This window comes from Emys orbicularis, chromosome 2, assembly GCF_028017835.1.
Source record: "Emys orbicularis isolate rEmyOrb1 chromosome 2, rEmyOrb1.hap1, whole genome shotgun sequence".
NCBI classification, from domain to species: domain Eukaryota; kingdom Metazoa; phylum Chordata; order Testudines; family Emydidae; genus Emys; species Emys orbicularis.
Genome location: NC_088684.1, coordinates 162,475,631 through 162,500,408, shown reverse-complemented (window position 1 = coordinate 162,500,408; position 24,778 = coordinate 162,475,631). Strand labels below are relative to the sequence as shown.

At 47.7% G+C, this 24,778-nt stretch overlaps 1 protein-coding gene across 1 annotated transcript; it reads right to left on the bottom strand.

Moving 5' to 3' along the window:
- Positions 1–8,727: 8,727 nt before the first annotated feature.
- On the bottom strand, positions 8,728–23,801 carry LOC135873509 (U11/U12 small nuclear ribonucleoprotein 48 kDa protein-like). The gene is made up of 9 exons (XM_065398053.1): positions 23,645–23,801; positions 23,042–23,155; positions 22,620–22,680; positions 20,812–20,886; positions 13,769–13,963; positions 12,444–12,565; positions 11,477–11,604; positions 10,327–10,491; positions 8,728–9,062 (listed from the first exon to the last, which is right to left on the bottom strand). The coding sequence occupies exons 1-9, from the start codon at positions 23,678–23,680 to the stop codon at positions 9,023–9,025; spliced, it is 936 nt and encodes a 311-aa protein (XP_065254125.1). The 5' UTR covers positions 23,681–23,801; the 3' UTR covers positions 8,728–9,022.
- Positions 23,802–24,778: the final 977 nt, after the last annotated feature.

The window sequence follows — 24,778 nt, the reverse complement described above, 5'->3', positions numbered from 1 at the left end:
TTCAGGAAGAGGAAGTCCTTTTTGTGGGGCGTGGAGGGGGAGGGGAGCAGAGAGAAAGACAAACTGGATGTTAGCTAGTGAAGTGGGGAGGTTGTCGCATGTCACTGTGTGGCTTTGCAGAGAGCAGCAGAAGTGGGCACCGAAGGGGTTTGTTGGGGAAACTTTACTGGCGCCAAAGACAACAAGGAGCATTGAAGACTCACCCCTGGACTAGAACTTTGCCCGGGACTCCTGAACTCTGTGTACAGACACACTGCTGAGTGTCTGTCCTTTCAGACTCTGCTACCACTGGGCCTGTGAGGCCTTGTGTTGAATGTAACCCTGTTTTACCGCTCCCCCTAGCTTCCCCCCTCTTGTTTTTCTCCTTTCAGTCTCCCAGTAAATAAATATTTCCCTTTCCTGTACTCATTGTACTCTTTCAGCGTGTGTGTGTTCACACTGGGGGGTTTGGAGCAGGTGCCCCTGGGGTGGAAGCAGTGGTGCTCAAACATTTTTAATAATGAGGGTGCTGAAAGCCATTCCCCTTACCCCATCCACTCCCCCGCCAGAGCTGAGGCCAGGACCCCTGGGCGTGCAGGGCCGGCAACCCAGGGGTACTGAAGCACTCCCTGCACCCCTAGTTCCCATGCCTATGCGTGGAAGGGGCTTTCCCGGCTGCATTCCTGCACGTGCCTTCTCTTGGCCAGAGCTGCCTGCAGAGCAGACTCCATCGGCCACGAGGGCGCTCAAGTTACACAACAACAAAAACAGGAGAGAAATTTCTCTCTAAAGATAAAAAAATAAAGAAGGAAGAACCCAGAAACACCGGAACTACAACCAAAAGCCTAGAAACCCCCTTGAAAAGAAACTAACGATGAGTTTATATGGGGGGGAGGGGGGCAGGGAAATTGATGGTTGAAGGCTGGAGGGCGCTTTCTGTTCCTTATTGCTGTGATGCTCCCACCTGGGAACTGTTCTTAAACATTTACAAATACTCCTTTTCTCTCTCTTGGTGCTCCTGAGTGCACGCCCGAGGAACTTCAGCTCAGGAATGGGCATCTGGGTGAAACACTTTTTGAGTAGCTCGCATTAGATCACTAAATCAGACATTGTTCTTCAATGGGGGTGAAGGGATCTTCTTATTGAGCATGTGAGACTATTACTGGTATTGAAAAGGCTGCAGGTTTAATTTACTTCAAGGAGCAACATGCCCTATATCTGGCCATTACACTACATTTAGCTATATGCAGGACTATAATTGTCTTATAATGACAAGCACAGTGTGACTGGCCCCTTTAAAAGGAAGTCATGCCCAGTGCCACTGTGAGTGAACCTGCTGCCCAACTGGGCTTAAAAAGGCATGTGAGGAAGTGGTGGCAGAAAGTTAGAGGCTCCTACAGATGAGTTTGATACACCTGGGGAACAAAACTCCAGTCAGGTAGGGCTGGAAATGGCCTGCTAAAAAGAACAAGGGACGAGGAAGAAGAGAAACCGAGGCAAGATGTCTGCAGAATGATCTCAGGTCACAAAGGGATGCATAGGAGATGAATGACCCTGTTACACACAGTATCAACCTTCATAAGCTCATGTATGGCTCTGGAGAAACTTCAGCTTTCTTCCTTGATGGATTCTATTTTATGTAGATTTTTATACCGTGCTAAACACCATAATATCTGAGCACCTTCTAATAATGCATTAAGCAATGTGACCACACATCTGTCATGGTGCAGAAGTGTCTTTTTAAAAAATACTTGTTGCAGTTAGGGTTACCATATGTCTGGATTTTCCCGGACATGTCTGGCTTTTTGGGCCTCAAATCCCCATCCGGGAGGAAATCCCAAAAAGCCGGACATGTCCGAGAAAATAGGGAGGGAGGGCCCGGCGGTGCGGGGCCGGGCCGGGGCCAGCAGTGCTCGGCCAGGGGCCAGGGCCAGGCCGGGGCCGGCGGTGCTCAGCCGGGGCCGGGCTGGGGGTGCTGGGCCGGGGGCCGGCACCCCAGGGCCCGAGCGGAGCCGGGCAGGAGACACCGGGGCCAGAGCCTCTTGGCCTGGGCCGGCCGCTGGAGGGAGCTGCTCGACCAGGGGGGCCGGACTGGGCCGCGCCGCACCCCGCCCCAGCTTACCTGCTGCCTCCCTGTTTCAAGCTTCCCGCGAACATTTGATTCGCAGGAAGCATTGGAGAGGGAGGAGCAGGGGCGGAGCGTTCAGGGGAGGGGGCAGAGTTGGGGCGGGGCCGGGGCCCTGTGGAATGTCCTCCTTTTTTAAAACTAAAATATGGTAACCCTATTGTTGCTATCAGTTTACAAGAGAAAAGGTTGGTTTCTTCAGTGTTGATTGGACTACTGCAGTTTGAAGGGGGAAGGGGAGACTCGGCTGCCCGAGCTAGTAGAGTTGAACACTAAGCAGATAGTGACAGTTAATTAGCAGTGCTTGTAGCACAGCCAACAATCCAGAATCTTTCTAAAGTTCTAAATTCTGTGTTTTGATCTCTCTCTCTCACACACACACACAGAGCATTAAAAACATTCAGGTTGCCAAGTCAAGCACTCAACAATTGGGAAATGCCAGACAAAGCTGTAGCTGGTGATTTTAACACTTCCCAGGGAGTGACTGACCTTTCCCAGCAGCAGCCTGTGGAGTTCATAGGCTTACCTAACCACCTTAACCCCTTCCAGTCCTGTGTGGGGTGGACACCCCATCGAGTCCCCCACAATCCTCAAGCCTTCCCTCACAACTCTGCAGCACTGGAATAGCAGAACCTGAAGAGGATCAGGGGATTAACTTGTCCTCAGCATTTCCTCTCAGAAATCCACGTGGGAATGAATGTTGCTCCAAACACAGAGCTGCCCGGGCCAGTGCAGCTTCTTGCAACACTATGCAAATGTATCAGTTTGCAAATATGCATGAACACTGATTGCTCTGAGGATTCTCCTGAGCAGTTGTGGGGCAGCGAGGTTTGCTCACCTGAAATAACCATGCCATATATTTGACTTTAGCAATGTGACCTGCAGATTACTCTCCTTGTGGCAGATTTCTATTAGCTGGATTATTTTGCTAGTGCAGGCTGCAGAAAGAAAAGTTTTTAAGAATATTGACCATGCAATTAACTTCACAGTGTTAACCCTTGTGCACTCTGAATTACTAGCTTATAAAATACTAACAGCATGTTTTATAAAAAAATCTCTGCAGTTTTTTCATAGCATTTATACATAAACAGCCATGTTATAAACTCAAGAAACTGATGGGGAATTAGCTCACACAAGAACGGATACAAAGCAACATGAAGGGTCTTTTTCGGTGCAATGAAAACCAGGCCAAGATCCTTAACCTGAGCTGCTGCACCTGCATGTTTCAGGGCTCTCTCAACAGATTAGACACACTGGGCAAGACAACATGATCTCCAATCATTAGGAAGCAGGAGTCCTAAGATCACACATGCACCAAGGCCCGTGGCCAAGAGCGCACAATATGTTGCTATTACAGTACTATGCTAGCTACTACCGATCCCAGTGCACTATGGGAACTGATTTATTCGTTTCTGGCAGGGCCGGCTCCAGGCACCAGGCAACCAAGCTGGTGCTTGGGGCGGCACCTGGAGGGGGGCGGCGCGGCGCTCGGGCCGCCGGGGACAGCGGGGCCACAGCCGGGCTCGCCGCCCTCCCTCCGGCGCTCTGGCCGCCCTCCCCCCCGCGCCCTCCCCCCGGCTGCCGGGGGGAGAGCCGCGAGCCCCTCCCGGGGCTCGCCGCCCTGCGCTCTGGCCGCCGGGGGGAGAGCCGAGCCCCAGCCGGGGCTCGCCGCCCTGCCCCCGGCGCTCTGGCCGCCGGGGGGGGAGAGCCGAGCCCCAGCCGGGGCTCGCCGCCCTCTCGCCGCCCTGCCCCCGGCGCTCTGGCCGCCGAGCCCCCGCCGGGGCTCGCCGCCCTGCCCCCGGCGCTCTGGCCGCCGGGGGGGGGGGAGAGCCGAGCCCCCGCCGGGGCTCCGGCCGCCCTCCCCTCCGGCGCCCTCCCCCCGGCCGCCGGGGGGGAGAGCGGAGCCCCCGCCGGGGCTCGCCCCCCTCGCCCCGGGGCTCCAGCCGCCCCCCCCCAGGGCTCCGCCCCCCCCCCCCCCCTCGGGGGGGGGGGGCGGCCGGAGGCTTTTTTGCCTGGGGCGGCAAAAAAGCCAGAGCCGGCCCTGGTTTCTGGGTGGAAGTGCTCTCATGATTGCTGATGGGATAAAACCTTTAGACTCGGCATCTTCCAGCCCATAGCGGGTGAGAGTGAAAATCATCTCCATGTGACAACTGCTATTCATCACCTGAATTACTGGATGGTCTCAGACCAATGCCAAGTGTCCATATGAGCCCAAACACCCTCATAGTAGGCAGCCTTGTTGACGTCATTAGGCCTATATATGAACCAAAGTTCTTCCATGTTTAAACTCTGTCCTTCCACGTTTAACTCTAATCGACCTCAAAAGCCAAGGACAGGAATTGGAATGTGTAAATAGCCAGTTACCAATTACGACCTTGCTCATAACCAGGTCCTAAGCAATAATGATGAGGTTTGCATGTTTCTAGCTGGAGGAGGGGTAGTAAACTAAGGGTAAACAGAACCAAATACCTGTTTAGAGGAATGTTACTAACAAGCTAGATTTATAGCCCTAGAATGATTTAACTGCTTAAATGTATGAACATGTCTTCGGTAGAGAGGGGAGGGGGATTAGGGGGGGTGGTAGAGGGGGAGAAAGGGGGGGGGCTTAGTTGTAAAGTATAAGAAGAGAGAAGCTGTTTTTTACTGATGTGCTCAATTTGAGACTTGCCTGTCTCCTTGCACCACTTTGAGATCTCAAATAAACTTTGATTGTTTCTCCACCCCGGTATGTTTATTGGCGCGAAGCACGCCGGGCAACAAACCAGCGCTGTTGCTGTCCTCGGGCCTCTGTGCCTGCAACAGCCTTGTTGGATTTTTAGCAGAGGCACCCAGGATTGGATGGACAGAAATAGTGAACAGCCTTCTCGCTCCTGCAGTTTTTAGCATCCAGGAAGGGCTGTGGCAGACACCTCTTCTGTGGAGAGAGGATTTGGGCTCGCACTCTGGCAACTTTAGCTATTTTGACATGTAAAAAGGAGTCAGTTGGAGACATCAGCAGCAGCTTTGATGTCACAGAGGAATGTGACAGAGAAAAATAAGCAGCTGGCACAAAAAACAAGAGAGCTGTTTTCATGGAAATGCTCCTAGTATAAAAAAAGAGAACGTACGACTTGGTTCTTATACAGTGCTCTTGACATGAATGCCTCAAAACGGTTTATAAAAGGGGCAAAGCATCATCATCCCCATTTTAGTCAAAACCTGAGTCACAGGCTGTGAATGGCTCAGCTATTTAGGTTTTATTTTTACATTTCCCCAGGGAAGCTCAGCTTACCTGCTTTTCAGTGAGATCTCCCTCCTGTTTAACATTGCTTTGCATGAAACGTTCATAAGTTACAGTGAAAGAGCAAAATGAACAGGAGTACTTGTGGCACCTTAGAGACTAACAAATTTATTTGAGTATAAGCTTTCGGATGCATGCAGTGGAAAATACAGTAGGAAGACACACACACACACACACACACTGGGTGTTACCATATACACTATAAGGAGAGTGATCAGTTAAGGTGAGCTATTATCAGCAGGAGAGAAAAAACTGTTTGTGGTGGTAATGAAAATGGCCCATTTCCAGCAATTGATAAGAAGATGTGAGGAACTTTAGGGGGGGAAAATAAGCATGGGGAAATAGTTTTACATTGTGTAATGGCCCATTCACTCCCAGTCTTTATTCAAGCCTAATTTAATGGTGTCCAATTTGCAAATTAATTCCAATTCAGCAGTCTCTCATTGGAGTCTGTTTTTGAAGTTTTGTTGTTGTAATATTGCGACTTTTAGGTCTGTAATCGAGTGGCCAGGGAGACTGAAGTGTTCTCCAACTGGTTTTTGAATGTTATAATTCTTGACGTCTGATTTGTGTCCATTTATTCTTTTACGTAGAGACTGTCCGGTTTGGCCAATGTACATGGCAGAGGGGCATTGCTGGCACATGATGGCATATATCACATTGGTAGATGTGCAGGTGAACGAGCCTCTGATAGTGTGGCTGATGTGATTAGGTCCTATGATGGTGTCCCCTGAATAGATATGTGGACAGAGTTGGCAATGGGCTTTGTTGCAAGGATAAGTTCCTGGATTAGTGTTTTTGTTGTATGCTGTATGGTTGCTGGTGAGTATTTGCTTCAGGTTTGGGGGCTGTCTGTAAGTGAGGACCGGCCTGTCTCCCAAGATCTGTGAGAGTGATGGATCGTCCTTCAAGATAGGTGGTAGATCCTTGATGATGCGCTGGAGAGGTTTTAGTTGGGGGCTGAAGGTGACGGCTAGTGGCGTTCTGTTACTTTCTTTGTTGGGCCTGTCCTGTAGTAGGTGACTTTCGGGTACTCTTCTGGCTCTGTCAATTTGTTTCTTCACTTCAGCAGGTGGGTATTGTAGTTGTAAGATCGCTTGATAGAGATCTTGTAGGTGTTTGTCTCTGTCTGAGGGGTTGGAGCAACTGCAATTGTATCGTAGAGCTTGGCTTGAGCCAGGCAGAGCACAGGCAGGCCCCGTCCTAGCCTCCTCTGAACAACACTGTTAATGCACCTCGCAGCCAACCTGCTACTTCACTGAACACCAGGGGGGGAGTTGTATGGGCCTGGTGGTGCCTGGGCTCCAGCAATATTTAGGGCCCGGCTCCACCAATGTTCGGGGCCAGGTCTCTCCCCTGGCCCTGCCTGCAGCCCGCCCACACCTCCCCTGAGTGTGCCCCAGCCCCCACTTGCTGCCCCCGTGGTGTCCCTGCCTCCTCTCTGCAGCTCCCCATTGACTCCGCTCTGCTGGCTCCCGGCATCAACTGCCGCCGCAGGGTCCTGGTGCCCCCCATCCACTAGTGGCAGGGCAGGCTGCCCTTACCCTGCCCTTCTGCCTCGGACCATTCCCTTTTCCGGCAGGACCCTCCACCAGCACCGCCCTCCCCCCTGCCCGCAGTCACTGCTCCTGCCCCACGCTGGGCAAGGGGCAGCCCCATCCCTCCCCCCCAGTGAGGCTACAGTGAGGGGCAGCAGCAGGGGAGGAGGCACACATGTGATGGCAGCCCCACCCCAGTACCCACCACAGGGGAGGCGAAGGGGCTTCCTGGACCTGAGAGGGGCTCTAGGAGCACGTGCAGTGACAGTGGTGCGAGGTGAGTGTGGTGAGGGGGGAAGAGAGGCCCCTCCCCCAGAGCTCACTGCTGCCTGGGGGGCGAGGGCTGGGGGGAGTCCTCTCTGGCCCCAGCCCCAGGGCAGCCTGCCTGCATCCCAAACTCCTCATCCCCAGCCCCGCCACACCCAGAGCCCTCACCCCACCCCACCGCCCTAGTTCTGAGTCTCTCCAACACCCCGCACCCCTCATCCACAGCCCCAGACAGAGGCCTCACCCCCCCGCACCCCTAGCCTCTGCCCTAGCCCTGAGCCCCTCCCACACCCCAAACCCCTCATCCCTGGCCCCAGCCAGAGCCCTCATCCTCCCACACCCTAACCCTCTGCCCCAGCCCTGAGCCCCCTCCTGCAGCATGAACCCCCCAGCCCCACCCCAAAGCCCTCACCCCAACCCTCTACCCTAGCCCTGAACCCCCTCCCACACGCCAAACCCCTCATTCCCAGCCCCACCCGAAACCCCTCACCCCTGCATCCCCTCTCACTTCCAACTCCCTCCCGGAGCTCGCACCCCCCTCCCATCCCCAGATTCCCTCCCAGAGCCTGCACCCCCTCCCCCTTCCGCCCCCAAACTCCCTCCCAGAGCCTGCACCCCCTCCAACCCTCAAACTCCCTCACAGAGCCTGCACTCCTCACCCCCCTCCTGGACACCCACCCCCTGCCCCAGCCCGGAGCCTGCACCCAAACTCCATTCCAGAGCCTGCACTCCCACTCTCTTCCCACACAACCTCTCCTGACTCCAAACTCCCTCCCAAAGCCTGCACCCCAGCCCTCCGCACTCCCTCCCAGAGCCTGCAGCCAAACTCTCTCTGAGAGCCTGCACCCCTCACCGTCTCCTGCACCCCCACCCCTTGCCCCAGCCTACACCCAAACTCCATCCCAGAGCCTGCACCCCTCACCCCCTCCTGCACCCCCACCCCTTGCCCCAACCCAGAGCCTACACCCAAACTCCCTCCCAGAGCCTGCACCTCTCACCCCCTCCTGCAACCCCACCCCCAGCCCGTAGCCTGCACCCAGCACCCAAACTCCATCCCAGAGCCTGCACCCCAGACCCCCTCCCCCACCCAAACTCCCTCCCAGAGCCTGCACCCAATCCCCTGCCCCAGTCCAGGGCCTGCACCGCAGACCTCCTCCCCCCACCCAAACTCCCTCCCAGAGCCTTAGGCAGGTGGGGGCAGAGTTTGGGGGGGGGGGGGCAGGTTCTGGGCACCACCAAAATTTCTACAAACCTGCCACCCCGCTGAACACGACAGCTTTGCAGTATGCAAGAATGGAGACTAGGATGAGAATAGTCAATACACTCTCTTGTGACTTAGCCTAGGACCCAAGTCTTCAGAGGCTAGTGCACTAACCATCCTGTTACAGGCTCACCTTCACACTGCACTTTATCCAGGTTTCCAGTGGGGTGACTGATGCATAAGACTAGAGTGTATCCTCCCAAAGTCACAGCAAACCTGCACAAATTTGAATCCTCGCCCCTTCCTCTTTTGCTTCAATCACCAGACCAAGTTGGGCTGAATTTTAAAATGACAATGTAATAAATTATATTTATCAATCAGTCAAAGGCAATACAACAAACTATACGTCACCTTCTAATGCAGAGATAAAAACCATCTGAGACACAAGACCATGGTAAGGTTGTCAAGATGAGGGAAGGATATCATTGGCAGCCTCCCAGCTGTGGGTACAATGTTCAATTCACAATGCTATCGCCATCAGCATGCTGCTGATATTCACAGCTCTGAATGATCCAGTTTAAGTCTATTTCCTTAACTAACAGCTGACACACATCTTCTTTACAGTCCCTTTTCTATTTTCTTCTTTTGTGGTTGTGATATTTGTCTTCAGCCCTGAAATAGAAACAAGCCATTATAGCCAATGTCTTGTTAGGATCTCAGCATTTAACAGAAAACTCCAAAACTGCGTGGCTGACTGAACTTTCACTGATGAAAGTCTGAACATTAGAGAAGCCCGAAGTCTTTCAAGACTGAAAATATCCTTTAAATCTAAGCACTTCCTTCAAAATCTTGTCACTGTCTTCCCTTTGAGGGTTCATTTCCAGTGAGCTTTATTCAAGTCTCATTGCACAACCCTGCACTCTGACAGAGCACAATGTATCTTGTAAAAACAACTGCATAAAGCCATTTTATGAGACAAGCAGCCACTCCATCCTATGCACCAAAGTATATGGTCAAAGCATTTGTGTTTTTGTGAGCTCATACACACTTGCTAGGAATTGTGCTATACAATTTCTCCCATTTCTGTTATAAACTAATATAGGGTCACAAAGAGAGCCCAGGAGCCTGACAGGAAAGTGTTTTGAATAAGCTCCTAAAATCACAGTTGGAACCAGATCCTCAGCTGGGATCTGCTGGCTCAAGGACTTGCACCAGTGCCAGATCCAAGTGAATTCTATGGGACTCCATCAACTCTGCACTATGGGCATGAGACTCTGCACTTGTAGATCCCATTGCAGGATCATCATCTCTTTGCTTTTAGTACTAAAAACTTTTAGTTCTCTACTTCAGTGGTGTTGGTGTCATTCATTATGGGCAGTGTTGTTCTGAAGCTTAGGAATGCTTTCCGTTTAGAAAAAAAAAGATCAGACACCTGTAAGTGAAGCAAATGGTAGAGCTGGCAACCAATCTAACTGGTAGATCCCCATGCAAACTCCTCAGAAGTATGTATTAAAATTCACTTCATGTACACCAACTAAGTAACTCTCAGTAATACAAGGTGTGGTTAATTCATAATATACAGCCCATATAACACAAGCAGAGAGCACTAGGTGACCCTTTGAGTCAAATCTGAGCCAATGCTCCTGCATTGTTAGGGGCACGTCACTGCTGGAGGAGCCATCTTTTGGATCCTGGATTAAACCCTGAAAACTGGATCACTTGTAGTTTTTTAAAGATCCCACAGCAAATTCTGCTTGGACAGGGGTTTTGCTTGGCTGATCTGGGTTATTACATTCTGCCTCTCTGAATTCTCCTGCATTTCCACTTGGATTGAGTATTACGTTCCTGCACTCAACTCGGATGCACCGTTACATTTCACTGGTGACTATCATCACTGACTGGTACAGGCAAACAAATTGCTTAGAGTAACACTTGCCTCTCTCTTTTTCTCCTGGAATCCCTGTCTTTGCCTCTTTCTCTACTTCTTTTTTGTTTGTCTGGACTTCTGCTGGGATCTCTCCTGTGTCTAGATCGATCGACATCCTTAGAGCTTCCACAAGACTGTCGAGAGTCCACTGATGCTGACCGTCTCTCTTCGTTTCTGAAGAAAAAAAGTTATTGGTTTTGTTTAATAAATAGTTTCATAAACACTGTAGTTATTAGAATACTTTTAATCTCCATCGGTCTGCCTCTGGTAGGCAACGAAAAGGAACTGTATTCCATTTGGTAGGATCATTTTCTTCTTCTTCTCTTGTTTGTGATAATAAACACTTGGAAACAAGACACTGATTTTGGCTTCTCTCGTTTGACAGGCTGCAATTTCTTCCCCCAGTTCTTTAGGTGCAAAGGCTGAAATAGATCCTATTGGTTTACTATTTCAACCACCCAAGTCAGGAAATAAAAATGGGAAGCATTACACAGTGACGCGGACACACTTCCATGTTAAACAGGTAATAAAGTCTATCCTGTTTTCTTTTTCAATACCCAAGTGAAGGATTACTGTTGGTGTTAAGTATACAAAAGATACATGAACATAGCTGTGTTGCACTGCTAGTGTAACTATGAGAACCTTAAAGGGACATTGTCAACTTGACATCTAATCAGTTTTTTAAACTATTTTAAACTCCTTTTTTAAGGTACTATTCCAGTCCTGCATCTCCCCGCCAATTCTTGTGTTTTAAAAGTCACATTTTCACAGGTTCTTCTCTCCCTAGCTGCTCTGTGACAGTCTGAGACCTGTGATTACAGCGCTGTACTAGGACTCAGGAGAGTTTATGTTCATGTCCTGGCTCTGCCATAAACTGCTTTGTGGCCTTAGGAAAAAGGCACTTCATTTTCCCCATCTGCAAAATGGGAATAACACTTGTTTTCTTCCGTCCTTTGTCTTGTCTACGTAAGCCATACGCTCCTCAGGGCAAGGATTATCTTAGTATGGATTTGTACTGTGGAGTACAATGGGTCTCTTTCTCAACTGGGCCTTCTATGTGCTACTAGAATACAGTAATAGGTCGCTATGGATTGACGGTTGCCAGCGTCCCTGCACAAACAAAGCATTTTGGTGAGTGCTGTGAGGTTCTTGTTAATACCTTCCTGAAGATTTTGCTGAAATGGAAGATTTTCCTCCTTCACACGTCTCTGCATTGTCTGGTTTACCTTCCTCCTGCCAGTGGCTGCTGAGTTCTTCCATGTGCACACCAATCACATCTCTGATTACCTGGGAAGAGATTAGTAAAAGAAAACTTGAAGCTAAAATAGACTAGAAAACACCAGGCAAAAGATGAGGTCTGAGGTGTTGTTTTTAAAGGCACCAGATATTTGTACGGAAAAACATTTGCTGAAATAAAAACTCCAACGTAACTTTACTAAATGCACCTTAAAGGGACACTATCAACATGTAGGTGGCTGGAATTTGTACGTACAAAACTCAGTATTAAAAGTAGCTGTGATAAATAGATTCAGTAACTTGCAGTGAAAAAAGTTTTCTGTTTGCATCTGAAAACATTTCTCTGAAGTCTTTGCAACCCCCAAATAGCTAAGGCACAAGAAACTGATACTGAAATTGACTAGTTTAGCCTCACTGTTCAGGAATGAAGAAAAAAGAATAAATAACATGATGGGCACAAGATTTTTAAAGTTCTTTCATTTTTAACAGTCTCGTAATAGGAGTAAGAAAAAATGCATTTTAAATACATATGGTTTTTAACCCTGCAGTGCCATTCTAAGTAGTTTATGCAACTTTCAAATTGACATAGCTCAAACTACAGGATAGCCACAAAGTGATACCAGGAAACACCGACAACCAACCAGAGGAGAAAAATACTTTAAACCATTAACATTTCTTTTTGAGATTTATAAAATTGCTAACACATTTACTAACCCACATCTTCAGACTTGGTCAAAAAGTTTCTTTAAGATTTTTTTGCCTAGGCATCATAGTTAAAACTGTTTTTACTAATCTGAATGGAGCACATTAGAGAGTGTATGCTGTGAAAAGATTAAGCATTCTAATACCTGCAAGGTCTTGCATTCTCTACAAAAACATTTGATGCTCACCTCAGTGTAAGATTTCTTTGTTATATGAACATTCTTAGCTCTGTATGACTGCCGCCGTCTTTTATAGTCCCGCATTTCTGCCAGGATTTCAAGATGAGACTTTGGACCTTTTTGACCATCATCTAATAAAAAATTGAATGTGAAACAAGTGGTTAAACAAACTAAAAAAAAAAATTTCAGAGGCAATACATCGGCACTTGAGAATACATAATAGGGCTGTCTTAGAATGGTGCTGTTTACAGGACTAAAGGTAAGTTTGTGTCAAGTTCTTTTAACAGATGTTTCTCTGGTATTTATTTACAGCATCAAACAGTGTCTAGGGAAGTTGGAGAGAAAGCTGGAAGAGATCTGCTTACACAGTAAAGACCAAAATCAACAACCAAAATAAAAGGCATTCAAGCCACCATACAAGATTATTACATGAACTCTGAGACACTGCAATAAGACCAACGTAGTGACTTGAAATAAGTTATTTAACAACAACTGTCCTAAATACTAATTTACAAGTCACATTTTCAAAACCCATATTATTGAACTGCGGAAGTCTGGCAAACAGAGGGATCGATCCAGCAAATGTAAATGTCTATGGCCATGCAGATCCTTTTGCAGGATCGGGCTCCAGAAATAAGGCATTTTTTCCCTGCATGTATATTTTTTGTTTTACAGAATATAGTAATTGGAGGAGTCCTGATCTGTCTCACTAGTTTATATATTTCTCCAGAATTTTCTTTGTGCCAAAAGACTATCGTGTGTCTCTTATCACATTTCTATTGTTACTGTTCCATGCTGCTTTTATCTCTTATCAGCTTTCACAGCAGAAATCTTGCAAAATTTCACATTCAGTTGTGAGCCAAAGAAGTGCAGGCCTGTTGCAGAAAAAATGAAGGATCCCTCCTCCTGCTGAGATGCAGGCAACAGATACAATGAGAGAAGTGCAGAAGAGCTGTTTGGACAGGAAGCTGGCAGAATTGAAGGTGGAAAGGAGAAAGATATAATAGGCAACTACACAAAGACCACCACATTACAGGATCTGAAGGTATCTTACCTGTGTCCTGAATTGTACCTTTTTTTTTTTTTTTTTTTTTTTTTTTTTTTTTTTAAAAGAACTATAATACAAAAAGAGTATTTGCCAGCTCTTTTCCGGGCTAGTTTGCATAATTTTTGCCCTTTTCCTAGAATCCACAATTTGGTTTACATGTTATTAATTCAAACCTGAATAGATGTTCAACCAAATCCCTCTAACTGTAGAAACGTGACAACATTTGAAAATGACAAACACTGCCATTTTAAGTTGTAAAACTCAAGAATTTGAATGTTTCTCAAACCTTGGGTGACTTTAGCAGCCAAATCTACAAAGAGATCACTGTCGTTTTCAGTGGCCTGGGATCTGGACCTCTGTTTCTTCGTCTCTTCCAGGACATAATCATAGATTGCAAGACGATCAGCTTGAGTCAGGTCACAGATGAAGCGTTTGTGGTTTTGGGGAACTTCAACAGGCAGTGAAGAATAGGCACCTAAAGCTTGTGAACAAATGGACATTATTAATTCTATAAAATGGCAATACTGCTACACAAAGAAACTTGTGGGGAGGAGCAAGTGTACTGGCACTAGGAACTTGGACACTATTTACATACTTTTCACTTGTGCAAGACAGACTTCTTTAGCTTTACTGGATTCTGATAGCTTAAAAAGTGCTTTAGTTGGCCTAATTTTAGGAAACCACTGAAATCTGCTTCATGAAATGATGACTCTGTAACAGACTGTCACCAAATGGCCCCAACACTTCTATTTCGTTAACTTTCCTCAGCACCTGGGGAGCCAGGAGTTTTGGTGTCTCCTGCAGGGACTATGAGGGCTATTTGGGGGGAAAGGGAGAGAACGCCCACAAAAACTATCTAGTCCACAATACGATTTCCTGTATTGTTATTAGTGACAGCCCACTAGCCTGCAAAAGAATGTTTTTGTACGGGTCCAATAGTACTGTCATAACTATAAAGGGAAGGGTGACAGCTCTCCTGTGTACAGTGCTGAGATCCCTCCTAGCCAGAGACTCCAAATCCTTTTACCTGTAAAGGGTTAAGAAGCTCGGGTAACCTGGCTGACACCTGACCCAGAGGACCAATAAGGGGACAAGATACTTTCAAATCTTGGGGGGGGAAAGGCTTTTGTGTGTCCCCTTTGTTTAAGGGGTTGTTCGCTCTTGGGTCTGAGAGGGACCAGACATCAATCCAGGTTCTCCCCATCTTTCTAAACAAGTCTCTCTTATTTCAAAATTGTAAGTAAAAGCCAGGCAAGGCGTCTTAGATTTACTTTGTTTTCTCAACTTGTAAATGTACCTTTTACCAGAGTGCTTATCTTGTTTGCTATACTTTGAACCTAAGACAGAGGGGATTCCTCTGAGCTCTTTAAGTTTGATTACCCTGTAAAGTTATTTTCCATACTGATTTTACAGAGATGATTTTTACCTTTTGCTTTAATTAAAAGCCTTCTTTTTAAAAACCTGATTGATTTCTCCTTGTTTTAAGATCCAAAGGGGGTTTGGATTTGTATTCACCAGGAGTTGGTGAAAGGAAGGAGGGGGGAAGGGTCAATTTCTCCTTGTTTAAAATCCAAGGAGTTTGGATCTGTATTCACCAGGGAATTGGTGAAAGGTTTCTCAAGGCTTCCCAGGGAGGGAATTCTTAAGATGGTGGCAGCGGACCAGAGCTAAGCTGGTAGATAAGCTTAGAAGTTTTCATGCAGGCCCCTACATTTGTACCCTAAAGTTCAAAGTAGGGATACAGCCTTGACAAGTACATATTTATTTTTAAATTTGTTTCCAAATTTCAACTGCAAACTAGTTAACAGCCAACATTCTATTGGCAATAATTGGAATGAAAGCCTCTGTTTAAACAAATAGATAATGCTCAATTGTCTGCTCTGAATGCTTTCAAAGATGATTCAGAATAGGCTACCTTCTATCCGCTCACATTGCTAGTCGGTTTAAAAACCCTGAAGAGAAGTAATGTGCAACAAAAGCATTTACAATTGGCAAAACAGAGTTGCCAGTCTCCTCCCAGTTATTAGTCTATACTTACTCACTAGCTATACAGTTACCAAGATGTATTCGTTACCTGCTGGCTAAAAAAAACCTGCTTCCCCAATTTATTAAAGCTGTAGTCACTCTCCCTGTTTTATGGCAAAGATTTTATTTCCTTCAAACAGAATAGTCAAACCCTCAGTCACACTCTCTCCAACACACTGTAGCATTGCAAAGTGAATTTCTTGAAACAACAGAATATGGTACAGTACTTATGAAAGGCTATCACTTGCAGAAAGAATACTGTATATCTTTTAGGCCTTGTCTACGCTGTCAGGGGCATGTAGGTTACGTGTATCTACATGCTGCACTGAAATACAGGCTGCATTCACACTGTGGTGGTTAGCGACACACGGCAACAAAAGGCTCTGGCAGGGGAGAAGCAATGGAAAAAGGTTCCAACAGCGATGCCAGAGCCTTTCCTTGCAGCAGGAAAAGGCTCCAGCAGTGGGATGATGCTGGAGTCTTTCTCCACTGCCTCCCCACTGCTACAGCCTGTCCTTGCACTGGAGAAAGACTCCGGCAGTGGAACACTACACTGCTAAAAATAGCCGTGTATATGTGAGAGGCACTGCTCGTTCATATCAAGAGTGAATAGAGTATATACCCTAAAGTTCAAGTGTGTCTTTACTCTACTTGCCCAAGCAGTGCCTCACCATCTACACTGCTATTTATACCTGTGCTAGGTGGGCGTGCAGTGTATGTACAAAACACACACTGTAAATGGAGACAAAGCCTAAGTAAGGAGAACATTCATCTCCCTAATTCCCCTTCAGTCTCCTCCCTGCTCATGAAAGAAGAATCAAGGATATTTTTATTTAAAAATATTTCAAGAGCAGAAAGATCAGCTAGGTCCTTTTCATTCACGATGGGGTCATATCACAGCAATGACTACACTGGACGAAGAGAAAAGCTAGAACTCTCTCTGTTCAGATGTGCTGATCCAGATGTGACGCAGATTGAGAACCCGTGAAATATGCCCTATTTTCTGTTACATTTGTAACAACTTACTGGGAATTCCACCTATTCAAATAAAAGTAGCTGTGTTTACCTGAAGGTCTGCTCAGCTATCACCCTCTTTTAAACAAGCCAAGGAAACTGAAGGCAAAATTTGTGTTAACAGATATTATGTCTGAGGTTTTAAAATGCAGAAAATTCAATCTTCTGGTTCCTACAGCAACCTTAATTTGACAATTATGCACCATAAAACTTCACATTTCTTGATGACTGTGTATTAAAAACCTGGACTACAACTTTGCGTTAGTGGAGAGTTTTAGAGAAAAGAATAAGTGTTTACTAAGTAACTTCTTAATTTATTATCAGGTTTTATTAGGTGAATGTGGACAGTTTGGACAACTTTGGTTCTTTCTTCAGATCGCTTCTAAAAAGCACAAGAGCACGTTAAAATAGGATGGTGAGCTATAACTGCGACACCTAGTGGCCCATAGATGTATTTTTGCAATATAGCATATGGTACATGTTTTGGTGTTCGTTTAGTTTCTTTTAAAGATGTCCAGTACATTCAGGTTAGATTAAGATTTGAAATTAAAATTACTACAGCTTTGTTAAATCATGGGGAAAAAAACCTCACATCTTCCAAATATGCCATCAATACTATGAAAATTTCCAGGTTCCCCCTTTCCAAAGAGCCCATTCTACGGGTTTCCATTTCTATACTAGAGAAAAAAAACAGAGCAGAAAAGTCTGCCAGTCAGTGCTGCTGTATTCAGCTGCTGAGTTAGCCTGTCAGAAAGGAAGAATGAGCATACACTTTTCCCCCTATATACACTAGGGCTGCCAATTTTGGTTGGATGTATTCCTGGAGGTTTCATCACGTGACAATCTTTTAATTAAAAATTAATCTTTAATTCCTTGAGACTCCAGGACAATCCTGGAGGGTTGGCAACCTTAATTTGTGCACATGTATGTATTTTAAAATGACAAAGTTAGCTTAATGCAGTTTTATCCAGGTGCCACAATCATTCCCACAGCGCACACTATAGCTCTACTGCCATCTGTACAAGCAAGCACAGTCTGTCAAGAGTCTGTCTTGATTTCATCTTTCATTCTCTTGAGAAATCTATTTCTGTCCTTTCCTGGGCTCCAGGCTGTTTTATGTGTTCTCTGCTGATCAGTGAAAAACAGGATGTAAGGACTTAAATGTATGGGTGGACACAATGTCCATCCTATCTAAGGGGGAGCAGGCCCCTCTGACTAAATCACTCTCATAGACTCATAGACTTTAAGGTCAGAAGGGACCATTATGATCATCTAGTCTGACCTCCCGCATGATGCAGGCCACAAAAGCTGACCCACCCACTCCTGGAATAATTCTCTCCCTTGACTCAGCTGTTGAAGTCCCCAAATCATGATTTGAAGACTTCAAGTCGCAGAGAATCCTCCAGCAAGCGACCCCTGCCCCATGCTGCGGAGGAAGGCGAAAAACCTCCAGGGCCTTTGCCAATCTACCCTGGAGGAAAATTCCTTCCCGACCCCAAATATGGCGATCAGCAGAACCCCGAGCATGTGGGCAAGATTCTCCAGCCAGACCCGCATTGACCATTGATACTAATTACCTGCGATGGCACGTTATTGACCTATTGACTAAAATCACGTTATCCCATCAAACCATCCCCTCCATAAACTTATCAAGCTTAATCTTAAAGCCAGAGAGGTCTTTCGCCCCCACCGTTTCCCTCGGAAGGCTGTTCCAGAACTTCACCCCTCTGACGGTTAGAAACCGTCGTCTAATTTCAAGCCTAAACTTCCCGACGGCCAGTTTATATCCATTTGTTCTCGTGTCCACATTAGTACTGAGCTGAAATAATTCCTCTCCCTCCCTGGTATTTATCCCTCTGATATATTTAAAGAGAGCAATCATATCCCCTCTCAGCCTTCTTTTGGTTAGGGTAAACAAACCAAGCTCCTCGAGTCTCCTTTCGTACGACAGGTTTTCCATTCCTCGGATCATCCTAGTGGCCCTTCTCTGCACCCGTTCCAGTTTGAGTTCATCCTTTTTAAACATGGGAGACCAGAACTGCACACAGTACTCCAAATGAGGTCTCACCAGTGCCTTGTATAACGGAAGCAGCACCTCCTTATCCCTACTAGAAATACCTCGCCTAATGCATCCCAAGACCGCATTAGCTTTTTTCACGGCCACGTCACATTGCCAACTCATAGTCATCCTGCGATCAACCAGGACTCCGAGGTCCTTCTCCTCCTCTGTTACTTCCAACCGATGCGTCCCCAGCTTATAACTAAAATTCTTGTTAGTCATCCCTAAGTGCATCACCTTACACTTCTCACTATTAAATTTCATCCTATTACTATTACTCCAGTTTACAAGGTCATCCAAGTCTCCCTGCAGGATATCCCGATCTTTCTCCGAATTGGCAGTACCTCCCAACTTTGTGTCATCCGCAAACTTTATCAGCCCACTTCTACATTCGGTTCCGAGGTCAGTAATAAATAGATTAAATAAAATCGGACCCAAAACCGAACCTTGAGGAACTCCACTGGTCACCTCCCTCCAACCTGACAGTTCACCTTTCAGTACGACCCGCTGCAGTCTCCCCTTTAACCAGTGCTTTATCCACCTCTGGATTTTCATATCGATCCCCATCTTTTCTAATTTAACCAATAATTCCTCATGAGGTACCGTATCAAACGCTTTACTGAAATCGAGGTATATTAGATCCACCGCATTTACTTTATCTAAAAAATCTGTTACTTTCTCAAAGAAGGAGATCAGGTTGGTTTGGCACGATCTGCCTTTCGTAAAACCATGTTGTAATTTGTCCCAATTGCCATTGACCTCAAGGTCCTTAACTACTTTCTCCTTCAAAATTTTTTCCAAGACCTTGCATATTACAGATGTTAAACTAACAGGCCTGTAGTTACCCGGGTCCCTTTTTTTCCCCTTCTTGAAAATAGGAACCACATTAGCTATTCTCCAGTCCAACGGTACCACCCCCGAGTTTACAGATTCATTAAAAATTATCGCTAAGGGGCTTGCAATTTCTCGCGCCAGTTCCTTTAATATTCTCGGATGAAGATCATCCGGTCCGCCCGATTTAGTCCCGTTAAGCTGTTCGAGTTTGGCTTCTACCTCGGATACGGTAATGTCAACCCCCCTCCTTTATTCCCCTCTGTCACGCTGCCTCTATTCCTAAGCCCTTCATTAGCCTCAAAGACCGATGCAAAATATTCATTTAGATATTGTGCCATGCCTAGATTATCCTTAATCTCCACTCCATCTACAGTCTTCAGCGGTCCCACTTCTTCTTTCTTTGTTTTCTTCCTATTTATATGGCTATAAAACCTCTTGCTATTGGTTTTAATTCCCCTCGCAAGGTCCAACTCTACACGGCTTTTGGCCTTTCTCACTCCATCTCTACATGCTCTGACCTCAATAAGGTAGGTTTCTTTGTCGATCCCTCCCCTCTTTGTACGCTTTGTTTTTTCTTAATCACCCCTCTGAGACGCTCGCTCATCCAGCTTGGTCTAAATCTCGTGCCTACGAACCGTTTTCCTTTTCTCGGGATACAGGCCTCCGAGAGCTCCTGTAACTTTAACTTGAAATAATCCCAGGCGCCTTCTGCCTTTAGATCCATAAATATGTTAGTCCAATCCACTTCCCTAACTAGTCGCCTTAATTTATTAAAGTTAGCCCTTTTGAAATCTAACTCCTCTTAGGAAAGTTTGCAATAATCCATTGTAAAAACGGAAATTGAAGGTTCATGTATCATGGGGCAATGAAAGACAGCTACATATCACATGCCCAATAAAACAAATGTTAGTTTGGGGATTCAGAGGAGGAAGTGAAAACAAAAAGGAAGGTTTCTTGTCCAGGAAAAGTATTCCCAGCAGTGGGAGTGGGGTTCGGTCTGAGGGGGTTCTGGGCTGTGGAAGGCAAAAGAGGGGGCAGCTCAGAGAGCTGGGCCAGAGGGGGTCAGTAGGGGGAAGATTTTAAATAGTGGGATTGTGGGACTGGCATTAAAGAACATCGTGAGCTTTGCAGGGCTAGATTTCCAGTCCTGAAGATAGCTCTTGAGTTGAACATGGAGGACCTGAACCCTCCCCAGATCCCAGGTGAGGGAGGAGAACACAGCTGTGGGGACCAGAGGAAGTAAGGGAGCAAATGAATATTGTATGACAGTGAACCCACAAATGAGATCAAGGGAGACTAGGAAAGAGGTGGCTTGAGTGATCACGAATGGGAGGAGAGATGACCCACACTACAGAAAATCTGGAGAACCCCTGGCTTAATCTGTGTACTCCGCTTACCTTCACCGGAGCCTCCACCTTCTTTAGCACTCAAATCTTTAGCTTGTTTAATAATCTGAAATTGTAGATCCTTATCTGAAAAAAAGGAAAAGAGAATTTTACAAAGCTCCTGCACCTTTGTACAAGTCCACCCTGATGTATGTGCTAGATCTGTGCTCTTAGCTGGCGAGGTTTAATGGACAGGTAGGCAGTGGTTATTGTACAGAGAATAATATTCCTCATCCTGAATTAATGATGTTCAGCAAAAGGCCATCAGACACTCAGGAATTCTTTGACTGTAATGGAAAATTTTTAACCAAATATATTCTGGCTTTTTAAAGGTTTGTTCTTACATCCATTCCACGTTATTTAGTCCAGAAAACCAAACCACAACCAGTTAATAAGATTTATATTTATTCTACAATTACATATAAATGATATCAAGTTACTCCTCTGGTCCTGCTAGCAGGGCCGGCTCCAGCTTTTTTGCCGCCCCAAGCGGCGAGGTAAAAAAAAAAAAAAAAAAAGGGAAGAAAACGATTGAGCTACCGCCAAAATGCCGCCAAGGAAGACAGGGAGCGAAGGACCTGCCGCCGAATTGCCGCAGAAGACTGAAGCGGACTGATTGGGCTTCCGCCAAAGTGCCAACGACGACGACGACCCGGACATGCCGCCCCAACAATGGACAGACGTGCAGCCCCTTTCGATTGGCCGCCAGAGGCACCTGCTTCCTTCCCTGGTGCCTGGAGCCGGCCTTGCCTGCTAGTGTATCCTGTCTCCTCTGTGTCTGTTTTTCAGGTTCTAAACTCCTCAGGACACAGACTCACACTGTGTGTCTTGCTTTATTATTTAATATTATTATTATTACTCTGCTGTGCAGATTTTTCAAACACTTGTTATATAAACATCTGTTAACTGTAACTCTGCCATTTAAAGAGGGACAAGTAACTGAAGGTCACATTTTCATCTGCCTTAAAAGGGCCTTATAATCTTGGGGGAAATAACCTCTAGATTCCAGAGCAAGATTTATTTGGAAGCAAGTACAGTAATGCAGAGACATTAAAGAGACTCCTCCCTCACCCAACCAAGAACCATCCCACACTAATATTTCCACTAGTTTATGTAGAACTGCAGTGAAAACAGGTCTCCCTTCAGAAGCTCTACTGCAGCAGCTAAACGCTATTCTTAGAACTGGGTCAAACTGCTGAGGTGGGAGATGACATATACATGTGATCTACTCACATCACAGCTGAGTCCGCTGCACAAACAAGAAAGTAACAAAGCAAAGGGAACTTGCAAGCTGTGTTAGAGATATAGAAAAAACAACAACAATCTGCCACAAATATGCTGATAAATAAGTGGGAATTAAATTATAATATCCTCTTCAAACTTTGAAAATGAGAAGGAAAAACACCCTCTGACTAGCATCAGGTAAGGAAAAAAGGTGTGCTGCTCAGCTTTGCAGAATTAAGGTAAAGTGCCACAAGCCAAATTTATTTTAAAATCATCTAGATGGTGAGAATAATGAAGTTTCTCTTACACTGGAGCAACTGAGGTAATATCATAAAGAACAGGAGTGCTTGTGGCACCTTAGAGACTAACAAATTTATTTGAGCATAAGCTTTCGTGGGCTACAGCCCACTTCTTCGGATGCTGTAGCCCACGAAAGCTTATGCTCAAATAAATTTGTTAGTCTCTAAGGTGCCACAAGTACTCCTGTTCTTTTTGCGGATACAGACTAACACGGCTGCTACTCTGAAACCTGAGGTAACATTGTCACCTGAAGTGTCTGCATTCCACTATACAACCATTACCAAATTCATACTTACCCATAGTAATGGTGGGTATCTTTGCTTTCTTGTAGTAAAATGCAGAGTCATACATTTCAGCCTACAAACCAAAAGACATTAATTATACCATTCTGGAGTTTATAGCTAAGATTCAAGCATCCCCACCCAGAACCGCCAGGGCTCCCCAATTCTGTAGTCTGACAAACCCAACTGGGCCTTCACACCCAGACAGTCTCTCACTGGACTTGTGCAGGTGCACAGGCCACCTGCAAGGATCCACCTGCAAAATCAGGGCCTTCCTTTATACAATTTCTCTGGGCCTAGAGTATAAACAGCAGATTTGTCTGAACCAATCCAGATCTCTTAAGACTGCCAAACTATTTCCTCTCAACAGATCCTGACCAAGGGATTCCTGCCCCTGGAAAAAACCAACCAGTCCGCCCAGAGCTGAAAGTGGCTACCTGCTCCTCTCTGGAGTACTCCAGCCTCCTCAGCCGGCAGGCCACTATGTGCTTAGCCAAGGAGGCTCTGGGCATCTGGTGATTGGCATCATAGGGGCAAACGGCTCTCTCCTCCTGCCAGAGGAAACACACAGTCAGCACCGAGCCGGGGGAGGGGGGGCACTCCTTCAGTTTGGAGCTGGGGGGCAAGGAGGTATTGGAGGCGGGGCACCCTGTCAGTGCGGGCAGGGGTGGAGCTGGGGGTAAGGGGGTGTTGGAGGCGGGAAGTACAGTGCGGGTGGGGATAGTGCTGTGGGGGACGAGGGTGTTGGGGGCAGAGAGCGCAGCATGGGTGCGGGTGGAGCTGGGGAGAAAAGGGTGTTGGGGTCAGGGGGCGCAGTGCAGGCAGGGGTGGAGCTGGGGGTAAGGGGGTGTTGGGTGGGGGGCGCACAGTGCAGGAGGGGATAGTGCTGGGGGGGCAAGGAGAGGTTGGGTGGGGGGCGCAGTGCGGGCGGGGCTGGAGCTGGGGCACGGACGGAGCCAGCCGGGCCTTCACCCCCCGGCACCGCGTGACACACGCCGGGGCGAGGGAGTCCGACCCGCGGCGCTGGGAGAGATTCTTGCCTGAGTCCCAAACCACACCGCGCAGGGGGCGGCCATCTCCGCGCTGGGCAGCCAGGTCTCAAACCCCGTTGTTTAAACAAAGGGACCCGGCGGCGGCCATGTTTACTAGGGGCAGGGGAATGGCTTCTCTTTACCTCGGCGTAATCTGGCTTCACTGTTATTGTAAATAATGGGAGTGGCGGCCATTTTTAGTGAGGGCAACACTATTGCCTCTGATCCCCGCGGTTGCTCTCGAAGGAGGCGAGGCTGCCTGCGCCGAGCCCGGCGCAGGGTTCAGCCCTTCGTGGTGTGAATGACATTTCACAGGCACGGAAAGCCCCGCAGCAGAAAGTGCAAATGTCGATAAATGAAATGAGTTAAAGGGTGTTAACGGAGCCAGGCCTCGTGCAATCCAATGGTCATTTGTGAACAGGCAGCTATTTGTGCAGCCCCAGAGGGGGCCTCGCCCGTCACAGCGTGGCTCTACAGACCCATAGAGCAGACACGAGCGTAGAGAGCAGCCGCAGGCAGGTCCTGCAGCAGAAATGAGCCATAGAGAGGGAGGCTCAGCGAGGGCAGCCCCTACTGGCGGGGCGGGGCGGGGCGCCGCAGCCCGGCGTGCGGGGGACTTGCGCAGGCTGGCGTTTGCCCGGACACCGGGGGTCGCCTGCGCCGCGTGTGTGACCGACTCGGTGTCCCCGCAGGGCCCGGGCCATGGGGCGGGCGCTGAGGCAAGGGCTCTTATTGGCCCAATGGCGGGAGAGACTCGGCAGCGCTTGGGCCAGTGGAGACGTGGCCCCCGCCCGCCGCTCACACATCTGCACCCCCAGCACCGGGGGGCAGAGGAGCGGCTCGGGGCGGGGCCGCGGCTCGGGCACCTTTCGGCGGCGCGGCTCCAAAGGCGGCCGGGCCCCTGGCACCCGCCGCCCAGGGCCCGTGTCCATAGGGGGTCGCTGCGAGCTGCCCCAGGGCAGCCGGAGAGCGCTGTAACCTCCCGCGGAGCTGGCGCTGCCGGGGGAAGCAGAGCAGCAGCCCCGAGATGGGGCGGGGAGGCCGCAGGGCTGCGAGCAGCTCCTGCCCCCGGGTAGCCCGGCAGGGAAGGAAGAAGCTACAGAGGCGGGGCGGGGGGAGACAGCACTATGTAGCGGGACAAAC